At 69.7% G+C, this 21,444-nt stretch overlaps 6 protein-coding genes across 6 annotated transcripts; 4 read left to right on the top strand and 2 right to left on the bottom strand.

Moving 5' to 3' along the window:
* Nucleotides 1-583: 583 nt before the first annotated feature.
* Nucleotides 584-1,897, bottom strand: RPS27 (ribosomal protein S27). The gene is made up of 4 exons (XM_086866004.1): nucleotides 1,815-1,897; nucleotides 1,438-1,546; nucleotides 1,044-1,154; nucleotides 584-704 (listed from the first exon to the last, which is right to left on the bottom strand). Exons 1-4 carry the CDS (start codon nucleotides 1,818-1,820, stop codon nucleotides 676-678), a joined length of 255 nt encoding a protein of 84 aa, XP_086722130.1. The 5' UTR covers nucleotides 1,821-1,897; the 3' UTR covers nucleotides 584-675.
* A 413-nt stretch (nucleotides 1,898-2,310) lies between these two features.
* Nucleotides 2,311-4,554, top strand: RAB13 (RAB13, member RAS oncogene family). The gene is made up of 8 exons (XM_086866000.1): nucleotides 2,311-2,488; nucleotides 3,168-3,228; nucleotides 3,299-3,359; nucleotides 3,468-3,545; nucleotides 3,626-3,715; nucleotides 4,047-4,112; nucleotides 4,220-4,270; nucleotides 4,349-4,554. Exons 1-8 carry the CDS (start codon nucleotides 2,365-2,367, stop codon nucleotides 4,424-4,426), a joined length of 609 nt encoding a protein of 202 aa, XP_086722126.1. The 5' UTR covers nucleotides 2,311-2,364; the 3' UTR covers nucleotides 4,427-4,554.
* Nucleotides 4,555-5,005: 451 nt separating this feature from the next.
* Nucleotides 5,006-6,846, top strand: JTB (jumping translocation breakpoint). Its single transcript, XM_086866002.1, has 5 exons — nucleotides 5,006-5,205; nucleotides 5,289-5,326; nucleotides 5,514-5,599; nucleotides 5,688-5,767; nucleotides 6,390-6,846. Exons 1-5 carry the CDS (start codon nucleotides 5,144-5,146, stop codon nucleotides 6,544-6,546), a joined length of 423 nt encoding a protein of 140 aa, XP_086722128.1. The 5' UTR covers nucleotides 5,006-5,143; the 3' UTR covers nucleotides 6,547-6,846.
* A 92-nt stretch (nucleotides 6,847-6,938) lies between these two features.
* Nucleotides 6,939-9,148, bottom strand: CREB3L4 (cAMP responsive element binding protein 3 like 4). Its single transcript, XM_086866001.1, has 8 exons — nucleotides 8,895-9,148; nucleotides 8,602-8,799; nucleotides 7,984-8,061; nucleotides 7,809-7,915; nucleotides 7,629-7,697; nucleotides 7,457-7,532; nucleotides 7,291-7,381; nucleotides 6,939-7,213 (listed from the first exon to the last, which is right to left on the bottom strand). Exons 1-8 carry the CDS (start codon nucleotides 8,997-8,999, stop codon nucleotides 6,996-6,998), a joined length of 942 nt encoding a protein of 313 aa, XP_086722127.1. The 5' UTR covers nucleotides 9,000-9,148; the 3' UTR covers nucleotides 6,939-6,995.
* Nucleotides 9,149-9,460: 312 nt separating this feature from the next.
* SLC39A1 (solute carrier family 39 member 1) lies at nucleotides 9,461-11,932 on the top strand. The gene is made up of 4 exons (XM_086865999.1): nucleotides 9,461-9,668; nucleotides 10,103-10,330; nucleotides 10,663-10,793; nucleotides 11,161-11,932. The coding sequence occupies exons 2-4, from the start codon at nucleotides 10,174-10,176 to the stop codon at nucleotides 11,812-11,814; spliced, it is 942 nt and encodes a 313-aa protein (XP_086722125.1). The 5' UTR covers nucleotides 9,461-9,668; nucleotides 10,103-10,173; the 3' UTR covers nucleotides 11,815-11,932.
* Nucleotides 11,933-12,788: 856 nt separating this feature from the next.
* CRTC2 (CREB regulated transcription coactivator 2) lies at nucleotides 12,789-21,177 on the top strand. The gene is made up of 14 exons (XM_086866101.1): nucleotides 12,789-12,959; nucleotides 15,158-15,259; nucleotides 15,415-15,527; nucleotides 15,631-15,690; nucleotides 16,124-16,192; nucleotides 16,672-16,775; nucleotides 16,858-16,887; nucleotides 16,991-17,070; nucleotides 17,148-17,197; nucleotides 17,384-17,628; nucleotides 18,227-18,651; nucleotides 19,293-19,496; nucleotides 19,670-19,844; nucleotides 20,060-21,177. Exons 1-14 carry the CDS (start codon nucleotides 12,789-12,791, stop codon nucleotides 20,278-20,280), a joined length of 2,049 nt encoding a protein of 682 aa, XP_086722227.1. The 3' UTR covers nucleotides 20,281-21,177.
* Nucleotides 21,178-21,444: the final 267 nt, after the last annotated feature.

Here is a 21,444-nt window from a genome sequence, read left to right as displayed (position 1 = left end):
AGCAGGGCCGGAGCCTCCGGAAACCACCGGGGGAGGGAGGGAGGGGCTCCAGCACCCCAAAGATCCGGGATGGGGATCCCACGGGAGCGGCTGGAGAGGGGTCACGCCTCAGGGTGGATTTTGGGAGCTCCGGGTGGGAATGGGGAGAGCTGAGCTCCCACCAGAGCCAAATCCTGGGAAAACATCCCGGTCATTCCCTTTCAGATGGGAAAATGTGGATGGGACGAGGATCCTCGCCGGGCCCAGAGCGGTGTGGGAAGCGGGAGACATGGATATTCCCAGTTATTCCAGTTAAACCGCAGACACAAAAGGTTTATCCACGTGGAATTCCCAACCGAGCCCAGCTGGAGCATCCCAAGGGTCCCCAGAAGGGACAGGAGGATTTGTCCCACCCCAGGGTGGTGCTGGCACCGCCTGCACCGGATTCCTCAGGAATGGTGGAAAGGTTTGGGAAGGGACGGAGCAGGGACACCTCCCCTCAGCCACAAGTTCCCTGGATAACCCCTTCCCTTGCAGGGAATGAATTCCTTCCCCAGATCCCCAAATCCCGTCATCCCTGCAGCCAAGAACCAGAAGTGACCCGTTTAGGGTATTTTATCCAAAATTTATTGGTGGGAAGCGGAGGGGGCTACAGGGACTGGGCGGAATTCCCGTCTCCGTGGCATCCCGGCTCGCTCAGTGCTGCTTCCGCCGGAACGAGCAGCCTGCGGGGAACAAACAGAAAACCTGGGAATGCTGCAGGGTCTCCGGATCCACCTGGGAAAGGGAATTCCAGGTCTCCCAACACAGGTTTTGGGGGATTTTGCTGCTGAGGGCTCCCAAAACAGACACAATTCCACCACCCCCCACCACCCCCCAGACTTCCAAAACTCTCCCGAGGGGGAAACCACGGGTTCCATGAGCCCCCCGCCCCAAGGAGAAACTTCCAGCCCCCTCCAGAGGAACCCACAAGCTTCCCACATCCCCCCCCGGGATTCCCAGATCCCCCGAAGCCCCTCCCGGGCTGGCACAGGCAGCAGCCCCCAGCCCTCCTTGGCACCCACCCTCGGTGAGCCGGGCCTTGCCCCCCGTGGGCTGGCACAGCACCGTGGAGCAGCCCACGCACAGCACCACGGTCTGGGCATGGCTGAACACCGTGGTGATCTTGTAGCAGCCTGCGGGGACAGCGGAGTCACCGGGGGGACACGGGCAGAGGCACCGCGACACCCCGAGAGAGGACACGGGGGACACCGGGACAGGAACGGGGACACAGGGACAGAACGGGGACACAGGGACAGGAACGGGGACACGGAGGGAGAGCCCGGCAGGACACGAGGAAACACGTGGAGGGACCCCGGGACACCGGGAAGGGCAGCGGGAGAGCGCGGACAAGAGCGGGACACACGGAGGGACACGGAGGGACAAGGGGAGCGGCCCTGGAGGGCCCTCGGTGCCCACCGGGGCACTTGACGTCCATGAAGTAGGAGTTGGGGCTCTGCACCAGCCGCTTCTTCTTGTGCTTGCGCTTCTCCTCCTCGGGAGACGGGTGCAACAGGTCCTTGGCGAGCTGCGGGGACACGGCGGGCACACGGGGATCGGTCAGTCCCGGAGACACCGCGATCGCTGCCGTCCCCCCCCCTCCGTCCCCTCACGCCTCTGCCGCCATCTTGGGGCGCCCCCTTCCCGCTGCTCGGCCCCAGCGCCCCGCGCGCCCCGGGCCCCGCCGCCCCCCTGCGCCCTCCTCAAGCCCTCCCGCCCCTCGCCGGCCCCGCCGGGCGCGGTCCCGCGGCGCTCCCGGGGCCGGCGGCGCCCGGGCAGGGTCGGGCCGCACTCACGGGCATGGCGGCGGCGGCGTGAGGGGCCGGAAAGGGACGGGCTCAGCCCCGCAGCGCCATTTCCGCTTCAAGGCGGCCCCAGGGCCGGAAGTGGGGCGGTGCCAGCTTTGGACTGGGGTGGTGACGCCATGTTGGGAAGGTCGCTCCCTCAGCCGTGTAAAAACACTAAAAACGGGGGTTACAGTTTCCGTCACCTTGGGGAAAACCTCTCTTATTCCCGCCCCGTTTCAACTGTCAGAATTTGGGAAAGTGCCGCATTCTCGGCGTGGTCGTTTGTGTTTCCCCCATTTTGAGAAGGTTTTTTTGTGTTGCCGCCCTCTTGGGGAGGCCGCTGCGCTCCCGCCATTTTTGGAAGGTCCTTGAACAGCTGCCATCTCGGGAAGGTCGCGCTCGCGCCATTTGGGGGGCGTCATATCGGATTCATGACGTCATACAGTCCATGCGGTGACGTAACCGGGGCGTGGCGTCACGGCGGGGGGCGGGGCCGCAGGCAGGCCCCGCCCGGGGGGGGCCGGGCCGGTCCCGGTGGCGGCGGGCGGTGGCGGGGGCCATGGCCAAGGCCTACGACCACCTCTTCAAGCTGCTGCTGATCGGGGACAGCGGCGTGGGCAAGACCTGCCTCGTCATCCGCTTCGCCGAGGACAACTTCAGCAGCACCTACATCTCCACCATCGGTGAGTGCGACCCCGGGACCCCCCCGGGACCCGCCCCCGGGATCCCCCCGGACTGGGACCCACCGGGATTCACCGGGACTCCTCAACCCGGGATCCCCCAGTGGGACCCTCCCAACCTGGACCCTCCGAGACCCGTCCCGGGACCCCCCGGTGGGACCCTCCCCAACGGGAACCTCCGGGATTCACCGGGACCTCCCAACGGGACCCACCGGGATTGTCCGGGACCCCCGCTCTGAGATCCCCATCCTAGGAAACCTCCGGGAGCCCCCAGCCGGGATTCACCGGGTCCCCCTCTCCCTGAAATCCTCCGGGACCCCTCCCGGAACCCTCCACCCGGGACCCACCGGGATTTACCGGGATCCCCATCCTGAAACTCAGCAGAACCCCCCAGCGGGACCCCGCTTCTTCCCGGGATCCTCCATCCCGGAACGCCCCGGGATTCCCGTGCCAGAACCCCCCTCCCGGATTTGGCCCCCCCTTTCCCGGGGAGCCAGATGGTTACCGGGCGCCGGGACGGCGGCACCGGGAGCACCGGGAGCACCGGGGGCACCGGGAGCACCGGGAGCACCGGGAGCACCGGGGGCACCGGGAGCACCGGGAGCACCGGGGGCACAGGGAGCACCGGGAGGGGACCGGTTCCGCTCCCCCCGCTCCCAGTGCCCCCCTCCCTCTTCCCCAGGGATCGACTTCAAGATCCGCACTGTGGACATCGATGGGAAGAAGATCAAGCTGCAGGTCTGGTGAGTTGGGGGAGGGTGGGAAACCCCCGAATTCCCCCCAAAATCCCCAAAACCGCCCCCATTTCCGCAGGGACACGGCGGGACAGGAGCGCTTCAAAACCATCACCACGGCCTATTACCGCGGAGCCGTGGTACGGGGAGGGGGCTGCAGCCCGGGGGGGAGGCCCGGGGGGCGAGGACCCCACCCCAAAACCGCGGGCAGGGGGTCCCGGCCCCCCCCTGAGCCCGGATTCCCCCAGGGCATCGTCCTGGTGTACGACATCACGGACGAGAAATCCTTCGAGAACATCCAGAACTGGATGAAAAGCATCAAGGAGGTGGGTGTGCAGCTTGCGGGGGTGCGGCGGGGTCGGGCCAGGCTCGCGAGGGTCCCGCCCGTGTTTTTCCCCCTCCCCAGAACGCCTCGGCCGGGGTCGAGCGGCTCCTCCTGGGCAACAAGTGCGACATGGAGGGGAGGCGGAAAGTGCAGCGGGACGCGGCCGAGAAGGTGGGAGTGGGCTCGGGGGGAGCCTGGGGGGCTCGGGGGGAGCCTGGGGGGCTCCGTGGGGCTGCTGGGGGAGCCTGGGGGGGTTCCGTGGGGCTGCGGAGGGGCTCTGTGGGGCGGGGGAGTCTGGAGGAGTCCGGGGGCGGCTCTGGGGGGTCCTGGGGGGCTCCGGAGGGGTCCATGGGGTGGGAATGTGGGGGCTCCGTGGGAGCGGGGCTGTCTGTGGGGCTGGGGGGGGTCGCAGGAGGTCTGGGGCTTCCTGGGATTTGGGGTGGGGGGTCGCAGGGGGCTGGAGGGGCTCGGTGGGGATCACAGGGGGGTCGCGCTCCCTCAGCTGGCGAAGGAGCACGGGATTCGCTTCTTCGAGACCAGCGCCAAGTCCAGCGAGAACGTGGAGGAGGTGAGGAGGGGTCGCGGGGCGGGGGGACGGCACCCCCGGGGTTGGGGGTCCCTCCCTCCCTTCCCCGGGGGATCCCCGATCCCCTGAGCCGCCCCTGTCCCCCCCAGGCTTTCCGCACGCTGGCTCGGGACATCCTGCACAAATCCTTCCGCAAAGCCGTGAGTGGGGCCGGGATTGGGGAGGGGGCGCAGGAGAGGGACCCCCTGCGCCCCCCTGACCCCCCGCTCTCTTGGCAGCCCCCCGGCAGCAGCAGCAGGGCCCTGCTGGAGCCCGGGACCCCCCGAAAGGCCGGCGGGAGATGCTCGCTGGGATAGGGGCCGCGACCTCCCCGAGACCCCCGGGGCAGCGCAGGCGCCTCCCCGGAGGGACCGGGGGGGATCCGGGGGGGATTTGGGGCTGCCCCCCCTTCTCTCCTCGTGCCATAAAGCCCCGCTGTGCCTTCTCCCGGCTCCGCTGTCTCTTTGAGGGGGGTTTGGAGGGGCGGGACCGGGACCGGGATCGGGATCGGGATCGGGATCGGGATCGGGACCGGGACCGGGACCGGGACCGGGATCGGGATCGGGATCGGGATCGGGATCGGGATCGGGACCGGGACCGGGACCGGGACCGGGATCGGGATCGGGATCGGGATCGGGACCGGGATCGGGACCGGGACCGGGATCGGGATCGGGACCGGGACCGGGACCGGGATCGGGATCGGGATCGGGATCGGGATCGGGACCGGGACCGGGACGAGCGGCGTCAAGTCCGCGCCCAAGCCACGCCCACGCCAGGACCACGCCCTCAGCTCATCCGCATACGCACGCCCCTAATTAACATAATCGTGCCCCTAATTTAAATTCGGCCCCGCCCCTCGCTCCCATTGGCTGCCCCGCCAGGCCCCGCCCGTCGCTTCCCGGCACCTCCGGCACTTCCGACATGGCGGCGCCGCCGTCGCGGCGGGGCCGGGCCCGGTAGTTCCCGGTAGTTCCCGGTAGTTCCCGGAGGATCGCGGGCCTTCCTGGGGGTTTCCGGCGGATCCCTGCGCCCCGATGGGGCCCGGCGGCCTCACGGTGCTGCTGGCGGTGCTGAGCGCGGTGCCGGGCGGGCTGCGGTGAGCGGGGACCGGGGGAGACCGGCGGGTGGGAGCGGCGGGCCCGGTGCGGGGCCCTCACGGCAGCTCCTCTGTGCCCACAGCCCGGCGGCGGCGGCGGCGGCGAGCGAGGAGCGGCCTGGTGAGCAGGGCCGGGCGGTACCGGGGGTCACACCGGGGGTTGGGGGGCCCAGATCTGATCCCGGGGCTCAGAGCGCGGTGGATCCGGGGCTGGGAGGCTGGAGACGGAGCGGGGTGTCCGGTAGCGGGGTCCGGGTCGGGCTCTGGGGCTGTGTCCCGGCCGCTGTCCCCTGACGCGGTGTCCCCAGCGAGCCCCGCGGTGGCCACGCCGTGCTGGCGAGTGGAGCAGTTCGTGGTTGCCCAGGAGTGCTCGCGGTGCTCCGGTTTCGAGATGGTGAGTGCGGGTCCCCGGGGGGGTTGGGGTCCCCCCGTCACCCCGGGGGGCTCGCCCTGACCGAGCCCTGCGTCCCCCCGATGGGCAGAAAACGATCCCGGCCTGCGGCCCCACCGGCTTCATCGAGAAGATCAACTGCGCCTCGTCCCACCGGGATGAGTACAAGAGGTGGGAGCGGGAATTCCGGGAATGCCGGGGGATCGGGGCCGGGAATTCCCGGGGATCGGGGCTGGGAATTCCGGGGGATCGGGGCCGGCAATTCCGGGGGATCGGGGCCGGCAATTCCGGGGGATCGGGGCTGGGAATTCCCGGGGATCGGGGCCGGGAATTCCGGGGGATCGGGGCCGGCAATTCCCGGGGATCGGGGCCGGCAATTCCCGGGGATCGGGGCCGGGAATTCCCGGGGATCGGGGCCGGCAATTCCCGGGGATCGGGGCCGGCAATTCTCGGGGATCGGGACCGGGAATTCCGGGGGATCGGGACCGGCAATTCCCGGGGATCGGGACCGACAGTTCCCGGGGATCGGGGCCGGCAGTTCCCGGGGATCGGGGCCGGCAATTCCCGGGGATCGGGACCGACAGTTCCCGGGGATCGGGGCCGGCAATTCCCGGGGATCGGGGCCGGCAATTCCGGGGGATCGGCACCGGCAATTCCCGGGGATCGGGGCCGGCAGTTCCCGGGGATCGGGGCCGGCAATTCCGGGGGATCGGCACCGGCAATTCCCGGGGATCGGGACCGGCAGTTCCCGGGGGATCGGGGCCGGGAATTCCCAGGGGAATGTGCTCCGCAGCTGCCGCTCGGCCGCGCTGGAGGCTCAGCGGTTCTGGCACTTCGTGGGCTCCGCTCTGGGGGTGGCGGCGGCGGCGGCGGCGCTCGTGGTGCTGCGGCAGCGGGTGCTGGACCGGCGGGCGCTGGAGAAGGTCCGCAAACAGATCGAGTCCATTTAGCCAGAGGCTCCCGAGGGCTTGGAGCCGGGAATTCCGCTCGCCCGGGGCGGCGGGAGGAGGAGCAGCCTCTGCCTTGCTGCCCAGACTTGGAATCCTGCTGGGATCTGCCTCGGGAGAGCATCCGAGGGATCCCCCGGAGCGGGATGTGGAATAAATCCTGGTCACTGCTCCCGGAGTGACGCAGTGTTCGTCCCTTGGGGGGAATCCCCGTCCCCCCCAGCACTGGGATCTGCTCTGGGATCATCCTGGGCATCCCCAGATGTGGGATGAGAGGATGTGGAATAAATCCTGGTCATCGTTCCTGGAGTGATGCTGTGTTGGTTTTTTGGGGGGATCTACCCTGGGAGCCCACCCCGGGAGCGGAATGTGGAATAAATTCTGATTAATGTCGCTGGAGCTGCAAGTGCGGGTTTATTCTGGAGCGTCCCCCCCATCCTGAGGACTCCCGGTCACATCTCGTCCCCACGTCCCCGTGTCCCTGTCCCCACGTCCTGCCTGGAGGAATTGGTCCCTGGATCCCCCTGGGGCGCGGGAATCCCATCCCCGGGTCCCCCCCCGGCTCCATCCTCCACACCGGATCCGGGCTCTGTCCCCGACATCCCCGCCGGGAACGGGGATTCTCCGGCCGCTCCCGGCTCCCGCCGCGTCAGGATGTTCCTGGAGATCACTGCGGGAACCGGGAATGGGGTGGGCGCCGCTGGGGCGGGGGGAGCGGTCCCCACCCCGTCCCGGCGCTCCCGTTACCTCCGGTGGGTCCGAGGCCGTCCCGGCTGCCGCCCCCGCGGAACGGGCTGGAGCTGGGGAGCAGGATCAGCCCCAGCGACAGGAACAGGAGCTGCGGGAGGGATGGGAGCCGTGAGCCCCGGAGCGGGGCCGGGGGGCTCCCGAGAGCGTCCCGGAGGTGCCGTACCAGGACACAGGTGCCGGTCTGGGCGGGCTTGGCGGACGTTTCCTTGAGGAGCGCCTGGAGCTGCCGCAGGAGGGACCTGCGGGAACGGGGGTCAGCTCGGTGCCCCTCCCGGTGCCCCTTTCCCGGTGCCGCTCGCCGGCTCCGGGCCCATCCTGGATCCCCCCGGGCTCACCCGTTGCTCTTCTCCAGCTCCTGGACCTTTTTCCGCAGCTCCTGGTTCAGGGCCGAGCACGCGGCCGCCCTGCCCGGACAGAGACGGGACGGTGACGGACAGCCGGGATAACGGGAACGCCGGGATAACGGGAACGCCGGGGTAACGGGAACGCCGGGGTAACGGGAACGCCGGCCCCACCTGCTCTCCAGCCCGTCCAGGTATTCCTTCTTCCTCCGCCGGCTGTCCTGCGCCGACTGCTTGTTCCGGATCTTCCTCCGCACCTTCTTCAGGAGCCGCTCCTGGGCCTGGGGCACGGAGGGGTCACTCCCGCCCCCCCCCCGGTCCCCCCGAGCCCCCGAGCCCCCGCACGCACCTGGGTGAGGGGCAGCTCCCCGGGCAGGGTCACCCCCTCCTGCGCCAGCAGCCGCTTCTCCTCCTCCGTCAGCCGGAGCTGCGGGACAGGGATGGACCGGGGGGTCTGGGGAGAGCCGGGGGGTCTGGGGATGGACCGGGGGGTCTGGGGAGAGCCGGGGGGTCTGGGGAGAACCGGGGGGTCTGGGGAGAACCGGGGGGTCTGGGGAGAGCCGGGGGGTCTAGGGAGAACCGGGGGGTCTGGGGAGAACCGGGGGGTCTGGGGATGGACCGGGGGGTCTGGGGAGAGCCGGGGGGTCTGGGGAGAACCGGGGGGTCTGGGGAGAACCGGGGGGCCCGGGAAGAACCAGGGAGCCCGGGGAGAACCGGGGGGTCTGGGGAGAACCGGAGGGTCTGGGGAGAACCGGGGGGTCTGGGGATGGACTGGGGGGTCTGGGGAGAGCCGGGGGGTCTGGGGAGAGCCGGGGGGTCTGGGGATGGACCGGGGTGTCTGGGGAGAGCCGGGGGGTCTGGGGAGAACCGGGGGGTCTGGGGAGAACCGGGGAGCCCGGGGATGAACCGGGGGGCCCGGGGATGAACCGGGGGGCCCGGGGATGGACTGGGGGGTGCAGGGACCCACCGTGGCCAGGGGCTCGGGGCTCGGGGCCAGCTCGATGCCGGGGAGCAGCGAGGGGTACAGGGGAGTGCTGAGGTCGCAGACCACCTCCAGCAGCACCGGGGGGGGCCCGTCGGGCCGGGGGGGCTCCGGGCCGGCGCCGAGGCCGCAGGCGATGTCGGGGTTCACCGTGAGCCCCAGCAGCTCCTCGGCTCCGCTGCCCTGCGGGGGTACCGGGACATGTGTTGGGGATCCCGGGACATCCCGGTGTCCCCGTGGGGGTCCTGCCCACCCGCGCCCCTCCCACCCGCACTCACATCATCCTCCGGGAGCGTCAGGGTCTGGAAACCCAGCACCGGCACCGGGAGCGAGGGGGGATCCGGGAAGAGCCCGTCCGGCTCCGGGAGCTCCGGTGCCTCCATAGGGAATCCCTGGGGACCCCCCGCGGGATCCCTCCTGCCCTGAGGCCCGGGAATGAACCCCCTGCGCCCCCTCCTCGGGGATCCCCGGTCTCCACCGCGGTCCCGGTGGTGCCGCCGCCTCCGCCCGGTGCCGGCGCTGGGCACCAGGATCTCCGGGATCCCGGGGAATCCAGCCAAGTCCCGCCCCGTGCCGGGAAGGGCCGGGATCATCCCTCCCCCAGCGGGGCTCGGGGCTCCGGCCGCCCCACCGGGGCACCAGGGGCAGCGGGGAGGGTGCGGCTGCCCCGGTACCGAGTCCGGGAGGGTCTCGCGGGGGAACCGGGAACGGGGCCGGGCCTGGGGCAGCACCGCTGCGGCCGCCGGTGGCTCTGGACCGGAGCCGGTGCCCCCCGCACCCCCAGTAACGGAGTTCGGGGGTGGAGGAACGGGGGGATCTTCCCGGTAACGGGGTCCAAGGGGGGACACGGAGGATTCCCCCGCCCCGCCCGGCCGAGCCGACACGTGCGCGCTCCCGAGGCCGCGGGGCCGCGCGGGCCCCGCTCGCTCCCCATTGGCTGCGGCCCACGTCAATCACTGAGGCCAGCGGGGATCCCGCGTCACTATTGGCTGTGTGGCGGCGGCCGCCCCACCCCCCGGAGTTCCCGGGACGCGGTTGGGATGCGGCGGGCGGTGAGTGCGGGGGAACGGGGGGAACGGGGGGTCCCCGTGCTCCGACCCCGCCCTCCGTCCCTGCCCGCGATCCCCATTTCCACCCCAGCCCCGGAATCGCCCATCCCTGACTCCCGGTCCCTATTTCCCGATTCCCGCGTCTCGATCCCGGCCCCGGTTCTTGATCGTGCTCCCGGTCCGGTCCTTGATCCCGATTGCGGTCGTGGTCCCCGGTCGCGGTCCTTGATCTCTAACTGGGGTCCCCAGTTCCCCATCCCGGTTCCGGAAAAAACAGTTCCCGATCCCGGTCCTTGATTCCGGTCCCGATCCTTGTTCCCACTCCCGGTCCCTCCCCGCCGCCCTGTCCGTGCCCCGGGGCCCCGGGCGGGGGGGGCTCGGTGCCGGGTGAGTCACCGGGGCCGGGGGGCGGCTCTGACCGGCCCGTCCCGTTCCAGCCCCACTTCCCGGGGATGCGCAGCGGGGCTCGGAGCTTCCCCGGCGGCGGGCGCTGAGCTCCGGGAGCGCGATGGACACCGGGCTCGGGGCCGCGCTGGCCTGGAGCCCCGGGCCGGCCTCGCAGCCCCCGCCCGGGCTGGGGGTGAAGTTGGGGTCTCTGGTGCTGCTGCTGCTGCTGCCCCTCGCCTGCGGCCTGGCGCCCCTCTGGTGCTTCCGGCAGCCCCCCGGTACCGGGCTCAGGGGGGCTTGGGGGGTCTCGGGGGTTCGGGCGGTCCGGGGAGTGCAGAGGGCTCTGGGGAGGCTGGGGGCGTCTCAGGGATTTGGGGGTGTCTGAGGGGTTTTGGGGGAGTCTGAGGTAGTGGGGGGGTCGTGGGGATCTGGGGGGTTCCGGGGGCTCTTGGAGTTTGGGGGTCGCGGGGTTCCCCGGGAGTCTGGAGGTGTCCCGAGGGTCTGGAACAGGCTGGGACCACGCTGTCCCCACCTCAGGGCTGTCCCCAAGGGGCCTGTCAGGGTGCAGGGGGGGCTCTTTGGGGTCTCAGCCCCCCAATTTCCCCCCCAGACCCCCGCAGCCCCATGCTCAGCCTCGTGAGCTGCTTCTCCGGCGGTGTTTTCATGGGCACCTTCCTGCTCGACCTCCTGCCTGACTACCTGGGCAGCATCGCTGCGGCGCTGGAGGGGCTGCGCATCACGGTGAGACCCCCGGGGTGCCAGCAGGGGCCTGTCCCTGTCCCCACGGGTGTCCCTGTCCCCGGGGACAGCCTGGAGGGGAGGGATGGACAGTGAGAGTGGGACCAGCACAGAGGATGGACAGCGCAGGGGAACAGGGAATGGGGTGCTGGGGGGAGGATGAGGACGGGGAAGGACAGGGCAGCTGGGACAGCAGAGAAGGGACGGTGCAGACAGGGACAGCAGGGCCAGGCCGTGCCGGTGGAGCAGCCGGAACGGTGACAGCGTCCCTGGAGCTGCCGGGAGCCCCTTGTGGCCCACATGACTCATGGAAAGATCCTCTGTCTGCTCTCAGCTTCCCCTTCCCCACTGACCCCGTCCCTGCCCGCAGCTGCAGTTCCCTCTGCCGGAGTTCATCCTGGCCATGGGCTTTTTCCTGGTGCTGGTGCTGGAGCAGGTGACGCTGGCGCAGCGGGAGCTGGCGGAGCCGCCCGAGGAGTCGCGGGCGCTGCTGCCCAACGGCTCCATCCAGGCGGCGGCGGCGGCGGCGGCCGGGGGCTCGCTGGGCTCGGCGGTGCCGGTGCCCGGCGGTCCCGGGGCGCTGCGGGCCGGGGCGCTGGCGCTGGCGCTGGCGCTGCACGCGGTGCTGGAGGGGCTGGCGCTGGGGCTGCGCCAGGGCGACGCGGCCACGCTGCGGGTGCTGCTGGCCCTGCTGCTGCACAAGGGCGCCGTGGCCTTCGGGCTCTCGCTGGAGCTGCTGCGGAGCCGCCTGCGCCCGCCCGCCGTGGCCTCGTGCCTCGTGCTGCTGGCGCTCATGTCCCCGCTGGGCGTCGGGGTGGGCACGGCGCTGGCGGCGGGCGCGGGGCCGCGGCAGCGCCTGTGCCGGGCCGTGCTCGAGGGGCTGGCGGCCGGCACCTTCCTCTTCGTCACCTTCCTGGAGATCCTGCCCCAGGAGCTGGGGGTGCCCCAAAACCGCATCCCCAAGGTCATCCTGATCCTCGCCGGCTTCGCGCTGGTCAGCGCCATTCTCTTCGTCAAGGGATGAGATCCGCCAGCCCTGGAGGATCCCAAGGAATTCGTGTGCCCCCGCTGCGTCCTTTTTTCCCGAGTGCCAAAGCGCCTCTCCCGTCTCTGTGCCTCAGTTTCCCTGTCTAAACTATCCTCTTCCTCAAGGGGAGACCGTGCCTGCCCTGGGATCCCCCATTTTCTCTCCTGGAATTCCTATCCCACCCTGCACCCCCTTTTCTGACGTGCCAAAGTGCCTCTCTCAGCGCTGTGCCTCAGTTTCCCCCTCTGCACAAGGGATCGGTGCTGTGACCCCCCCCCCCCCCAGGACCCTGGGAGGGGGTGAGTGTCCCCCCCATAACCGCAAGTGCCTTTACGGACTCCCCCGGGTTTGGGGGTGTTGGATGAAGCAAATAAAGGACTGAACCCCAAAGCGCTGCCTCTGCCTGGGGAGGGCGGGATGGAATTTGGGGTGTGCGTCGTGGTGTCCCCACATGGGCTGGGGGAGTCTGGTTCTCCCCACTTTCGGGTGTCGTGTGTGTTCCCGGGCGTGGGGCGGGGGTGACCCCGCTGTGGGCCCCAAAGCCCCCCCATTTCAGAGCCCCCCATCCCTGTTCCCCCCGATGGCCACGCCCCCTCCATTGACCACGCCTCCTGCATAACCCACCCCTCCTGCATAACCCACTCCTCATAACCCACTCCTCCTCCATTGGCCACGCCTCCTGCATAATCCATCCCTGCATAACCCACCCCTTCCCCACTGGCCACGCCTCCCCGCCCCTCCCCTGTCCCCTCGCGGCGTTCTCCGGGACTTGTAGTCTCCACCTCCCCCCACACCCAGCACCCCCTAACCCGGCGCCTCCATCTCCCAGTGCTCCCCGCGTGGCTCCCGCACGCACCGCTGGGAGCTGTAGTCCAGACACTCAGAACCCGTGCTTGTTGGCCCTGCCCGTCGAACTACAGGTCCCGACGTGCGGCGTGCGGCGGCGGCGGCGGAGCGGTGGAGCGGGGAAGATGGCGGCGGCGGGCGCGGGGGCCGGGCCCGGGCCCGGCGCGGGACCCTCGGCCGGCGCCGGTGCGTCCAACCCGCGCAAGTTCAGCGAGAAGATCGCGCTGCAGAAGCAGCGGCAGGCGGAGGAGACCGCGGCCTTCGAGGAGGTGATGATGGAGATCTGCTCCACACGGGTGAGGACGGGCCGCCGCGCCGGATGCGCCGCGGGGCGCGGGGGGCCGGGGCGGAGGGGCCGTGAGGGGCTGGGGGCGACCGAGGCTGAGGGGGTGCGGGCCCGGGAGAATCGTGAGGGGCCGAGGGGGGTCTTGAGGAGATGGCGGGGGCCGTGATTTAGGGGGTCGCGAAAGGACGGGGGGGGCGAGGGTGTGAGGGGCCGGAGGGGTCGTGAGGGGATGGGGGCGCCTGTGGAGGATTTGGGGAGGGGGTTAGAGGGGACAAGGGAGGCTGCGGAGATGTTGGGGGGAGTTTGAGGGGTCAAGGGGTGCTGTGAATAATTTGGGTCGGGGGTAGAAGGGTCTGAAGGGGTTGGAGGGGGCTGCGGGGGTTTTGGGGAGGGGGTTGGAGGAGTCCCGGTGGCTCCCGGTGGATCCCGGTGGATCCCGGCGTGTCCCGCCTGCCGGCGCCGCTTCCGAGCGCAGCTCCCGGAATTGGGGTGGGAAAAGGATCCCCGATCCCTCGGATCCCACCCCGCGTCCCCTCCGCGGAGCTCCGGGCTCTGTCCCTGTCCCCGGGGAGCCTCGGGATCCTTCCCGGGCTCTGCGGGACCCGGCGGATGCTCCATCCCGGCTTTGCTCGGAGCCTGGGAAAGGCGGGGATCCCGGGATGCGATCCGGATCTCGGGAATGCTCCGGGAAAGCGTCGGGAGGATTCCCGGTCGGGAATCGCCCCCCGAAACCTGTGGGAATTCCGTGGTCGCGGGGTTTGGTGGAATTCGGTTCTTCCCAGCAAAACTGCAGGATGGAGGAGCGAGGGGAATCTGGGGAGACACGGAGAGGCTGTTCCAGAGCACGGGGGCAGCTCTGTCCCAGGGAAGATCCAGGGATACCCAGCAGAGCTTTAAAAACCGGGAATTCTTGTGTCGGGAAGCCCTGCTGGGAGCCGGGGTCTGGGATGTCACTGGCGCAGTGACAGGGACACCCTTGGGGGGGTTTGGGGATGGGCTGGAGCTTTCTGTCCGTTCCTGGGGAGTTCAGGAATGGGGTGGAGCATCCATGGAGAGTTTGGGAATGGGCCGGATCCTCCGCCGTGCTTCCATCCCCAGGGATTTTGGGAATGGGCCGGAGCCTCTGCCGTGTTTGCAGAGCAAACAGCTGGTTAATGTGCAGCAGGGGGAGCGGGACTGTCCTGATCCCTGCCTGGAATCATTCCTCCGGGAATTCATTCCCTGATCTCTGCCTGGGCCGGTTCCTCCGGGATCTGTTCCCCGTGTGTGGGATCCGCAGCCCCCCGAGCTTTGCTCCGTGGTTCCTGGAGTTTTTCCCGGCTGTTTCTGGGCTGCTCCCGGATTCCGGGCTCCCGCAGGGATCCTGGCTCCGAGCTCGGAGCGCGATCCCAAGACCTTAAGCCCCAGCGCAGCTCCGGGCATTAATCCTGCCAGCTGCTGCCTAAATCTCCTGGTTTTTGGGTTTTTTCCCTTGTTTTTCCCTCTGGATTTCTATTGTTTTACGCTCAGGAATTTCCCGTTTCTCAGCTGTTTTTTGGGCTTCAGCTTCTCTTTCCCTGGGGCTTCTCCAGGCACTGAGGACCAACAGCTCTCGAATCTGCTCAGGGACCCCCGGCTCCGAACGGAGAGGGGATTCCCGTGGCTTGAGCTCAGGATTGGGGTGTGGGTTTGATCAGGGGAGCTCTGCTCCGTCAGGACGGGGGTTTTGGGCCATCCCCTGGTGCTGGAGGGCTCCGTTCCCTGTCCCGGGATGAGGCCCCTGCCCGGGAGCGCGGGATCCCGGCTCTGCGGTGTTTTCCTGGGATCCCGTTATCTCCCGCTGCGCTTTGCTGTGGCTCCTTCCCCCGGCCTTGAGTCCCGCTCCTTGCTGCAATCTCCGGGGTGGCCTTGGTGTGGATGAGGTGCCTGCTGGAAAATCCCTGCGGATCCGCGGGGATGGGCTGACCCCGGAGCCTGTCCGGGACGGGGGAACGCGGGGGCTGCCGGGCGGAGCCTCCGCTCCTGGAATGTGGAACAGGGATTTCCTCCCCGGAATCCTGACCCTCATCCCTCCTGCTCCGGAGCGCCCGTGGATGTGGGAAGGGGCCGGATCCAACGTGTCCCCCGGGGATCTCCGTGGGAAGGGGAGCCTGGGTGTCCCACGGGGCTGTGAGGGGCAGCTTGAGGACACCCCAAGGCCCCCCTGACATGTCCCCCGTGTCCCCCCAGCTGCAGGCGCAGAAGCTGCGGCTGGCCCACAGCCGGGGGCCGTTCTACAGCGGCTCCCTGCCCAACGTCAACCAGATCGGCACCGGCGTTCCCGAGTTCCAGGTGACTCCAGGGGGGGATCGGGGGCCTGCCGGTGTCCAGGGCAGGATGGGGACAAGGGGATGTTCCCGAATCCCTTCACCCGCTGCCACTTGCGGGATTTAAGGGCGAGCTGGTCCTGAGCCCGTTTCCCGGGTGGGCTCACCCCCTCCCCGCAGGGTCCGTCGCCGCTGGATTCCACGCGGAGCACGCGGCACCACGGGCTGGTGGAGCGCGTCCAGCGGGACCCGCGCCGGATGATGTCCCCCCTGCGCCGCTACGTCCGGCAGATATCCTTTATCCCGTGTCCCCAGCGCCATCCCGGCGCTCCCGCCCTTCCCGCGGGGTTCGGGAGCCCCCGGCTCTCGGTGTGGCCCTTAACGCTCCCCCCACATCGACAGCTCTCCCTACGGACCCACGTACCTGTCGCCTCCGCCTGAGCCCAGCTGGAGGAGGTAACTCCCTGAATTCCCTGGATCCCGGCTGCCCCTTCCCATCCCCGAGGTTTGGGAGTGGGAGAGGCTCCGGCACAGGCGCCAGTCCTGGGAGCTGGGATGGGGCAGAGGGAAGCGCTGGGAGAGGGACGGGGGGAAACTCCGGCCTCTCAGATTCCGGGATTGTCCCATGAAGTGGGGGTTTGGGAGGGATGTGGCCGAGGGGAATCCCCAGGGACAGGGACAGGTGAGAAATCCAAGCTGCAGCTCCTGCCCGGAGTGTCTCTGTCCCGGTATGGGGGGTGACAGCCATGTCCCTGTCCCCATCCCATCTCCCTGCCACTGCCAGCCCTGCCCTGGATCATGGATCACTGAGGAATGGGGTCATGGATCACTGAGGGCTCCGTGTCCCCCACCCCATCGCCTCCCCTGATCCCGCTTTCTCCCTCCGCAGGACCATGCCCTGGAGCAATTTCCCGATGGAAAAAGGACATTTATTCCGGCTGCCCTCAGCTCTCAACAGGTGATGGATTGTTTGATTCCGTTTTCTCCCTGTCCCCAAGCCAGGCTCCCGCCTTTCCCTGTGGATGAAGTGGCCCTGGGGACTCCTGGGGGGGCCCTGGGACCCCCCTGGGGAGGAGGTGGCCCCTGACTCCCCCTCGGGGCCCCCCTGTCCTCCCCTGTGCCACAGCTGAACAATGTCCCTCTTTGTCACTCGCCCCAGCTGCCTTTCCCAGCCCTTCCCTGCCCTCCTCCACCTCAAACAGCTCATTGGGAACACCCCGGGTGCCCCCAGCCCCTAAAGGGTTCCCAGGGGGTCCCAGGGGGTGCCATTGTCCCCCCATGCCAGGGGAGGTGGAGGAGACGGGAGCAGAGCCCGTCTGGGGGAGAGGGATCCCGGTGGGGAGGGGGCACAGGAGGGGCTCAGGGCTGGGCCGGGGGGCTGTCAGTGGGGTGGGCTGAGGGCCGAGCCCGGATCCAGGCGTCTCTCCCCGTTTCCAGGACGAATTCCGACTCGGCGCTGCACACGAGCGTGATGAACCCCGCGCCCCAGGACGCCTACCTGGGCCCCTCGCAGGCCGGGCCGCCCCCCGGCCGCCGCGCCGGTGAGCTCCCCCCGCGCCCCCCGGGGGTCCCGGGGCAGCCCCCTCCCCTCTGAGCCCCCCTGACCCTGCTGCTCCCCCACAGGTTTCCTGGACGGCGACTCGGACAGCAAAGGTGAGCTGGCAGCCAGCCGTGCCCGCAGGTGCTGTGTGTGCGGGGGGCTCTGGTGTTCACCCCCCCTGTGCCCCCCCTGACACTGACCCCTGCCCCTTGCCAGTGTTTCTTTTCCAAGTGCCTCCCATCGAAGAGAACTTCGATGACAACAAGCACTCGCTGAAGCCCTGGGACACCAAGAAGGTGGGTGGGGACGTGCCCCCCGTGTCCCCCGGCCCTGCGGCCCGGCCTGGCCTCACTCCTGTGCTTTGATCCCACAGCTCTCGTCCTCCTCGGCCCGGCCGCGCTCCTGCGAGGTCCCGGGAATCCAGTGAGTGCTGCCAGGGGCTGGGGGTCCCGGGGAGGGGCTGGAGGTGGGCAGGGGGATGTTTGGAAGCAGGGGGGTCCTGGGGAGGGGCTGGAGCTGGGCAGGGGGACACTGGGGGACACCGGGTGAGGGCTGCTGGGGGAGGCAGCCCCGCTCCTGCCCTGATCCCGTCTCTCCCCACTCGCCCAGCATATTCCCATCCCCGGATCAACCTGCCAACGTGCCCCTCATGCCCTCGGCCCTCAACACCGGGGGGTCCCTGCCCGACCTGACCACGCTGCACTTCCCGTCCCCTCTGCCCACCCCCCTGGACCCCGAGGAGGCCCCGTACCCCCCCCTGAGCGGGGGCAGCAGCACCTCCAACCTGGCCACCACCATGACCCACCTGGGCATCAGCGGCACCGGCGGCGTCGGGCTGGGCTACGACCCCCCAGGTGAGCCCGGGGGGCACACGGGGGGCCAGGGAGGATCCCCAGGCTGGGAACTCGTGTGGGGGACACACTCCAGCCAGTGTCCAGCAAAGGTGGGGACCCCTGGCCGGTGTGGGGCGGCACAAAGCCCCCTCCCACTCCCAGGCGCTGTCCTGAGGTGGCCGTGGCAGCAGTCGGCAGCTCCTGGAATCCCGGTCTGGGATGAAGCCTCAGCAGTCTGGGAGTGGGGTGGGGATGGGGTCTGATGGATTTGGGGGTCCTGTGGGGGTGTGGGGGGGGAGCCCAGCTCCCACCCTGTCGCCCTCCTGCTCCATGGGGTCCAGCGGCGTTGTGGGTCCCACGGGGGCCTGGGGGAGCCCGGCTCTCGTTCCATGGGGGTGTGACGGTGTCAGGGGGTCTCGCAGGGGTCTGGGAGGAGCCCATCTCCCACCCCGGTGCCCCCTCACGCCGCTGTCCCCCTGCCCGGGGTGTGTGTCCGTCCCTGTGTCCGTCTCCATCGTTTTGGTCGCTCCGTCCCCCTCCATCCCCCGGGAGCCCCGGCCGGGCCTCGGGGCTCGGGGCTGTGCCGGGGTAACGGTGCTCTCTGTTTTTGTCCCCACAGGACTCCCCTCACCTCTGCAGAGCTCCCTGAGTAACCCGTCCCTGCAGTCCTCCCTGAGCAATCCCAACCTCCAGGCCTCCCTGCGCAGCCCCTCGCTCCAGGCCTCCCTCAGCAACCCCTCGCTCCAGTCCTCCCACAGCAGCTCCTCCATCCCCTCCTCCCTCTCCAACCAGTCCCTGCCTTCCTCCCTGTCCTCCTCGCTCTCCAACCCCTCGCTGCCCACGTCCCCCCGGAGCCAGCCCCTCCAGTCCTCGCCCAGCAACCCCAGCCTGCCCTCGGGGCTGGGGGGCTCCTTCGCGGCCACCTCGCCCCGCCGGCGGGTCCCGCTCAGCCCCCTGTCCCTGCCCGTGGCCGGCGACTGCAGACGGCAGCACCCCAAACAGTTCTCACCAACAATGTCACCCACATTGTCCTCCATCACCCAGGTACGCATCGTCCCCACGCTCCAGCGCCGCCGCCTCCTCTTCCTCGGCCTCTTCCTTGTCCTTCTCCTCCTCCTTTCACCCTCCTCCTCTCCTTCCTCCTGCTCCTTTTCCACTTCCTTGTCCTCGTCCTCTTCTTCCTCGTCCTCTTCCCCATCCTCCTCCTTCCCTTCCTTGTGTTCCTGCTCTTCGTCTTCTTTTTCTTCTTCTCTTTCTCCTTTTGCCCATCCTTGTCTGCCTTGTCCTTGTCCTGGACCTCTTCTTTCTCCTCTTCCTCGTCTTCATCCTCCTCTTCCTCTTCCTCATCCTCTCTGTCCTGCTTGTCCTCATCCTCCTCGTCCTCGTGCTCCTCTTTCCCCTCCTCCTGCACTCCTCGTCTCGTTTCCATCCTCATCTCACCCACACCCCAGGGCCCCCCTCGCCCCCACCCCTCCCGTGCTCAGGGCCTGTGGGGGGGACCCCCGTGTCCCTCCCGGGCCCCCCCTCCCCTCCGAGGGGACCCCGGCCCACCCTGGGTCCGGGTGCAGCCGAGGCCGATTTCGGGGGTCTCAGGGACGGCTCCCGCTGCCGGTGCCGGGGGGGCTGGGGGAGCCCCCCACGCTCGGGGGGCCGGCGCTGACGCCCCCTCCCCGCTGTCTCCGCAGGGCGTCCCCCTGGACACCAGCAAGCTGCCGGCGGAGCAGCGGCTCCCGCCGTACCCCTACGGACAGCCGGGAATGCTGCTGGGCCCCCAGCCCCCCCCGCGGGGCCCCGCGCCCCCCCCGCGCCCCTACAACCCCCCCTACGCCCCCGGCACCGCCCTGGGGCAGCCCCTGGCGCAGCCCCCCGGAGACTTCGGCCTGGGCAGCGTGAGTGGGGGGCACGGGGGGCGTGGGGATGGGGCTGGGGACGGGATCCCGTCAGGAGGGTCCTTTGGGGGGTGGGCACGGGGTCAGGGGACCCTGCACGGGGATGGAGACCCTCTGGGTGGGGATGGGGGACCCTCGGTGGGGGGTCTCTCCTCATGTGTCCCTCCCCGCAGCTGGAGCAGTTCGGGATCGGGGAGAGCCCCCCCGGGAACAGCGGAGGGTTCCCCGAGGAGCTGGGGGCCCTGAGTTACCCCCCGAGCGAGGGGGGCTACGAGCCCCCAGGCCTGAACCGCCCAAACCTGAGCAACTGCAGCCGCCACGGCCCCATCCCCAACATCATCTTCACAGGTGGGGGCTCTTGGGGTGTCCTGGGGGAGCTGGGGTGTCACAGGTGGGGGGGTGGGCTGGGGGCTCCGTGGGGGGGCACGGGGGGGGCGGGCCGGGGGCTGTTTGGGGGAGCAGGGCCGAGGGTTTGGGGTGGTGCCAGGGGGGTCCCGGTTCGGCCTGGGGTCTCCATCCCGGGGCCGTGCTGACCCCCGTGTCCCCCCCGCCCTTCCCCGCAGGCGATTCCCCCCCCGGGCTGTCGAAGGAGATCGCGACGGCGCTGGCGGGGGTCCCGGGCTTCGAGGTGGAGGGGGGGTCCCTGGGGGGGCTGGGGGGGCTGGAGGAGGAGCTGCGCATCGAGCCGCTGACGCTGGACGGGCTGAGCATGCTGAGCGACCCCTGCGCGCTGCTCACCGACCCCGCCGTCGAGGACTCCTTCCGCTCCGACCGGCTCCAGTGAGCCCGGGGGGGCTCCGGGCCCGCGCCCCCCCCGCCATCCCCGGCCCCGGGGCCGCCCCCCGGCCCCGCCGCCCGCTGCGCTCGCGCTGAAAGGCCGGGAAAAGCCTGGGAAAAGCCTGGGAAAAGCCTGGGAAAACACCGGGAAAAGCCTGGGAAAAGCGGGCAGGGGGCTCCGGCCGGGCGCTGCCGGCCCCACGGAGCCTCCAAAGCGCGGCTGGGGAGGGCTCCGAGCCCCCCAGTTCCCGCTGCTCCGGGAATGCCCCTCGGCCCCAGCGGCCACTGCTGGCCCAGGAAAACCCTGGGAAGAGCGGGGAGGGGGCTCCTTCTGCTCCATCCGACTCCAGCGAGGCTGGGGGGGTCCCCAGCACCGCGAGCTCCCCCCTCCAGCCCCCACCGACCCCCGGGAGCCGGGAAAAGCGGGGAGGGAGAGACAATCCAGGCAACCCCGCCCCAAGCAAGCCTGGGGGGTTCCACCCAGCGCCCCTCCCCGAATTCCCGTCCCCAGACCCGACCGGGCACTGTTCTCCTGGGAAAACCCTGGGAAAATTGGGGAGGGGGGCAATGCAGGCACCCCCGACCCCCCCGGGCTGGCTGTACATAACCCCGTAGGTAGAGACCCCCGGGGGGGGGCCGCTTCTGCCTTTACTTTATCATTTTTCCGGCTAATCATCATGTTTAAGGAGAAATCCCGCTCCCCCCCCTTATGTACCCCCAGCCCCCCCAAATTACCGGGGACGTGTAGAAAGCACTTGTAACTTTGCCCCCCCCCAAACTGCCCCCCCCGAGGGAGCACGGGGGGGGCCCGTCCGCGGGTGGGGGGCCCTGGGCCCCCCCCGGAGGGAGCCAGAGTGATTTATTATTATTATTATTTTTTAAAATATATTCTATGTTAATTAAATCCTCCCCTGTTGGCGTGTGGTTGATTTTGGGGTGGTTACAATGGGGGGGTTCAGCTGCTCCAGCCCCCCCCGAGCCCTGCCTGGGGTCACAAAGTGGGGAGGGAACAAGGGGGTCCCTTAATGGGGAGGGGGCAAAGGGGTCTCGTTTTGAGGGGGGGGAAATGGGGTCCGCCACGTTCCGTGGGGGCTCCTTGAGTCTCCCGGGGAGGGTCGGAGGGGTGTCTGGCAGTTTCTTTGGGGTGTTGGGGATTTTTCGGGTGTCCGGG

This window comes from Cyanistes caeruleus, chromosome 30, assembly GCF_971803275.1.
Source record: "Cyanistes caeruleus chromosome 30, bCyaCae1.hap1.1, whole genome shotgun sequence".
In the NCBI taxonomy this organism is placed as follows: domain Eukaryota; kingdom Metazoa; phylum Chordata; class Aves; order Passeriformes; family Paridae; genus Cyanistes; species Cyanistes caeruleus.
This window is presented reverse-complemented; position numbering and strand designations above follow the sequence as displayed.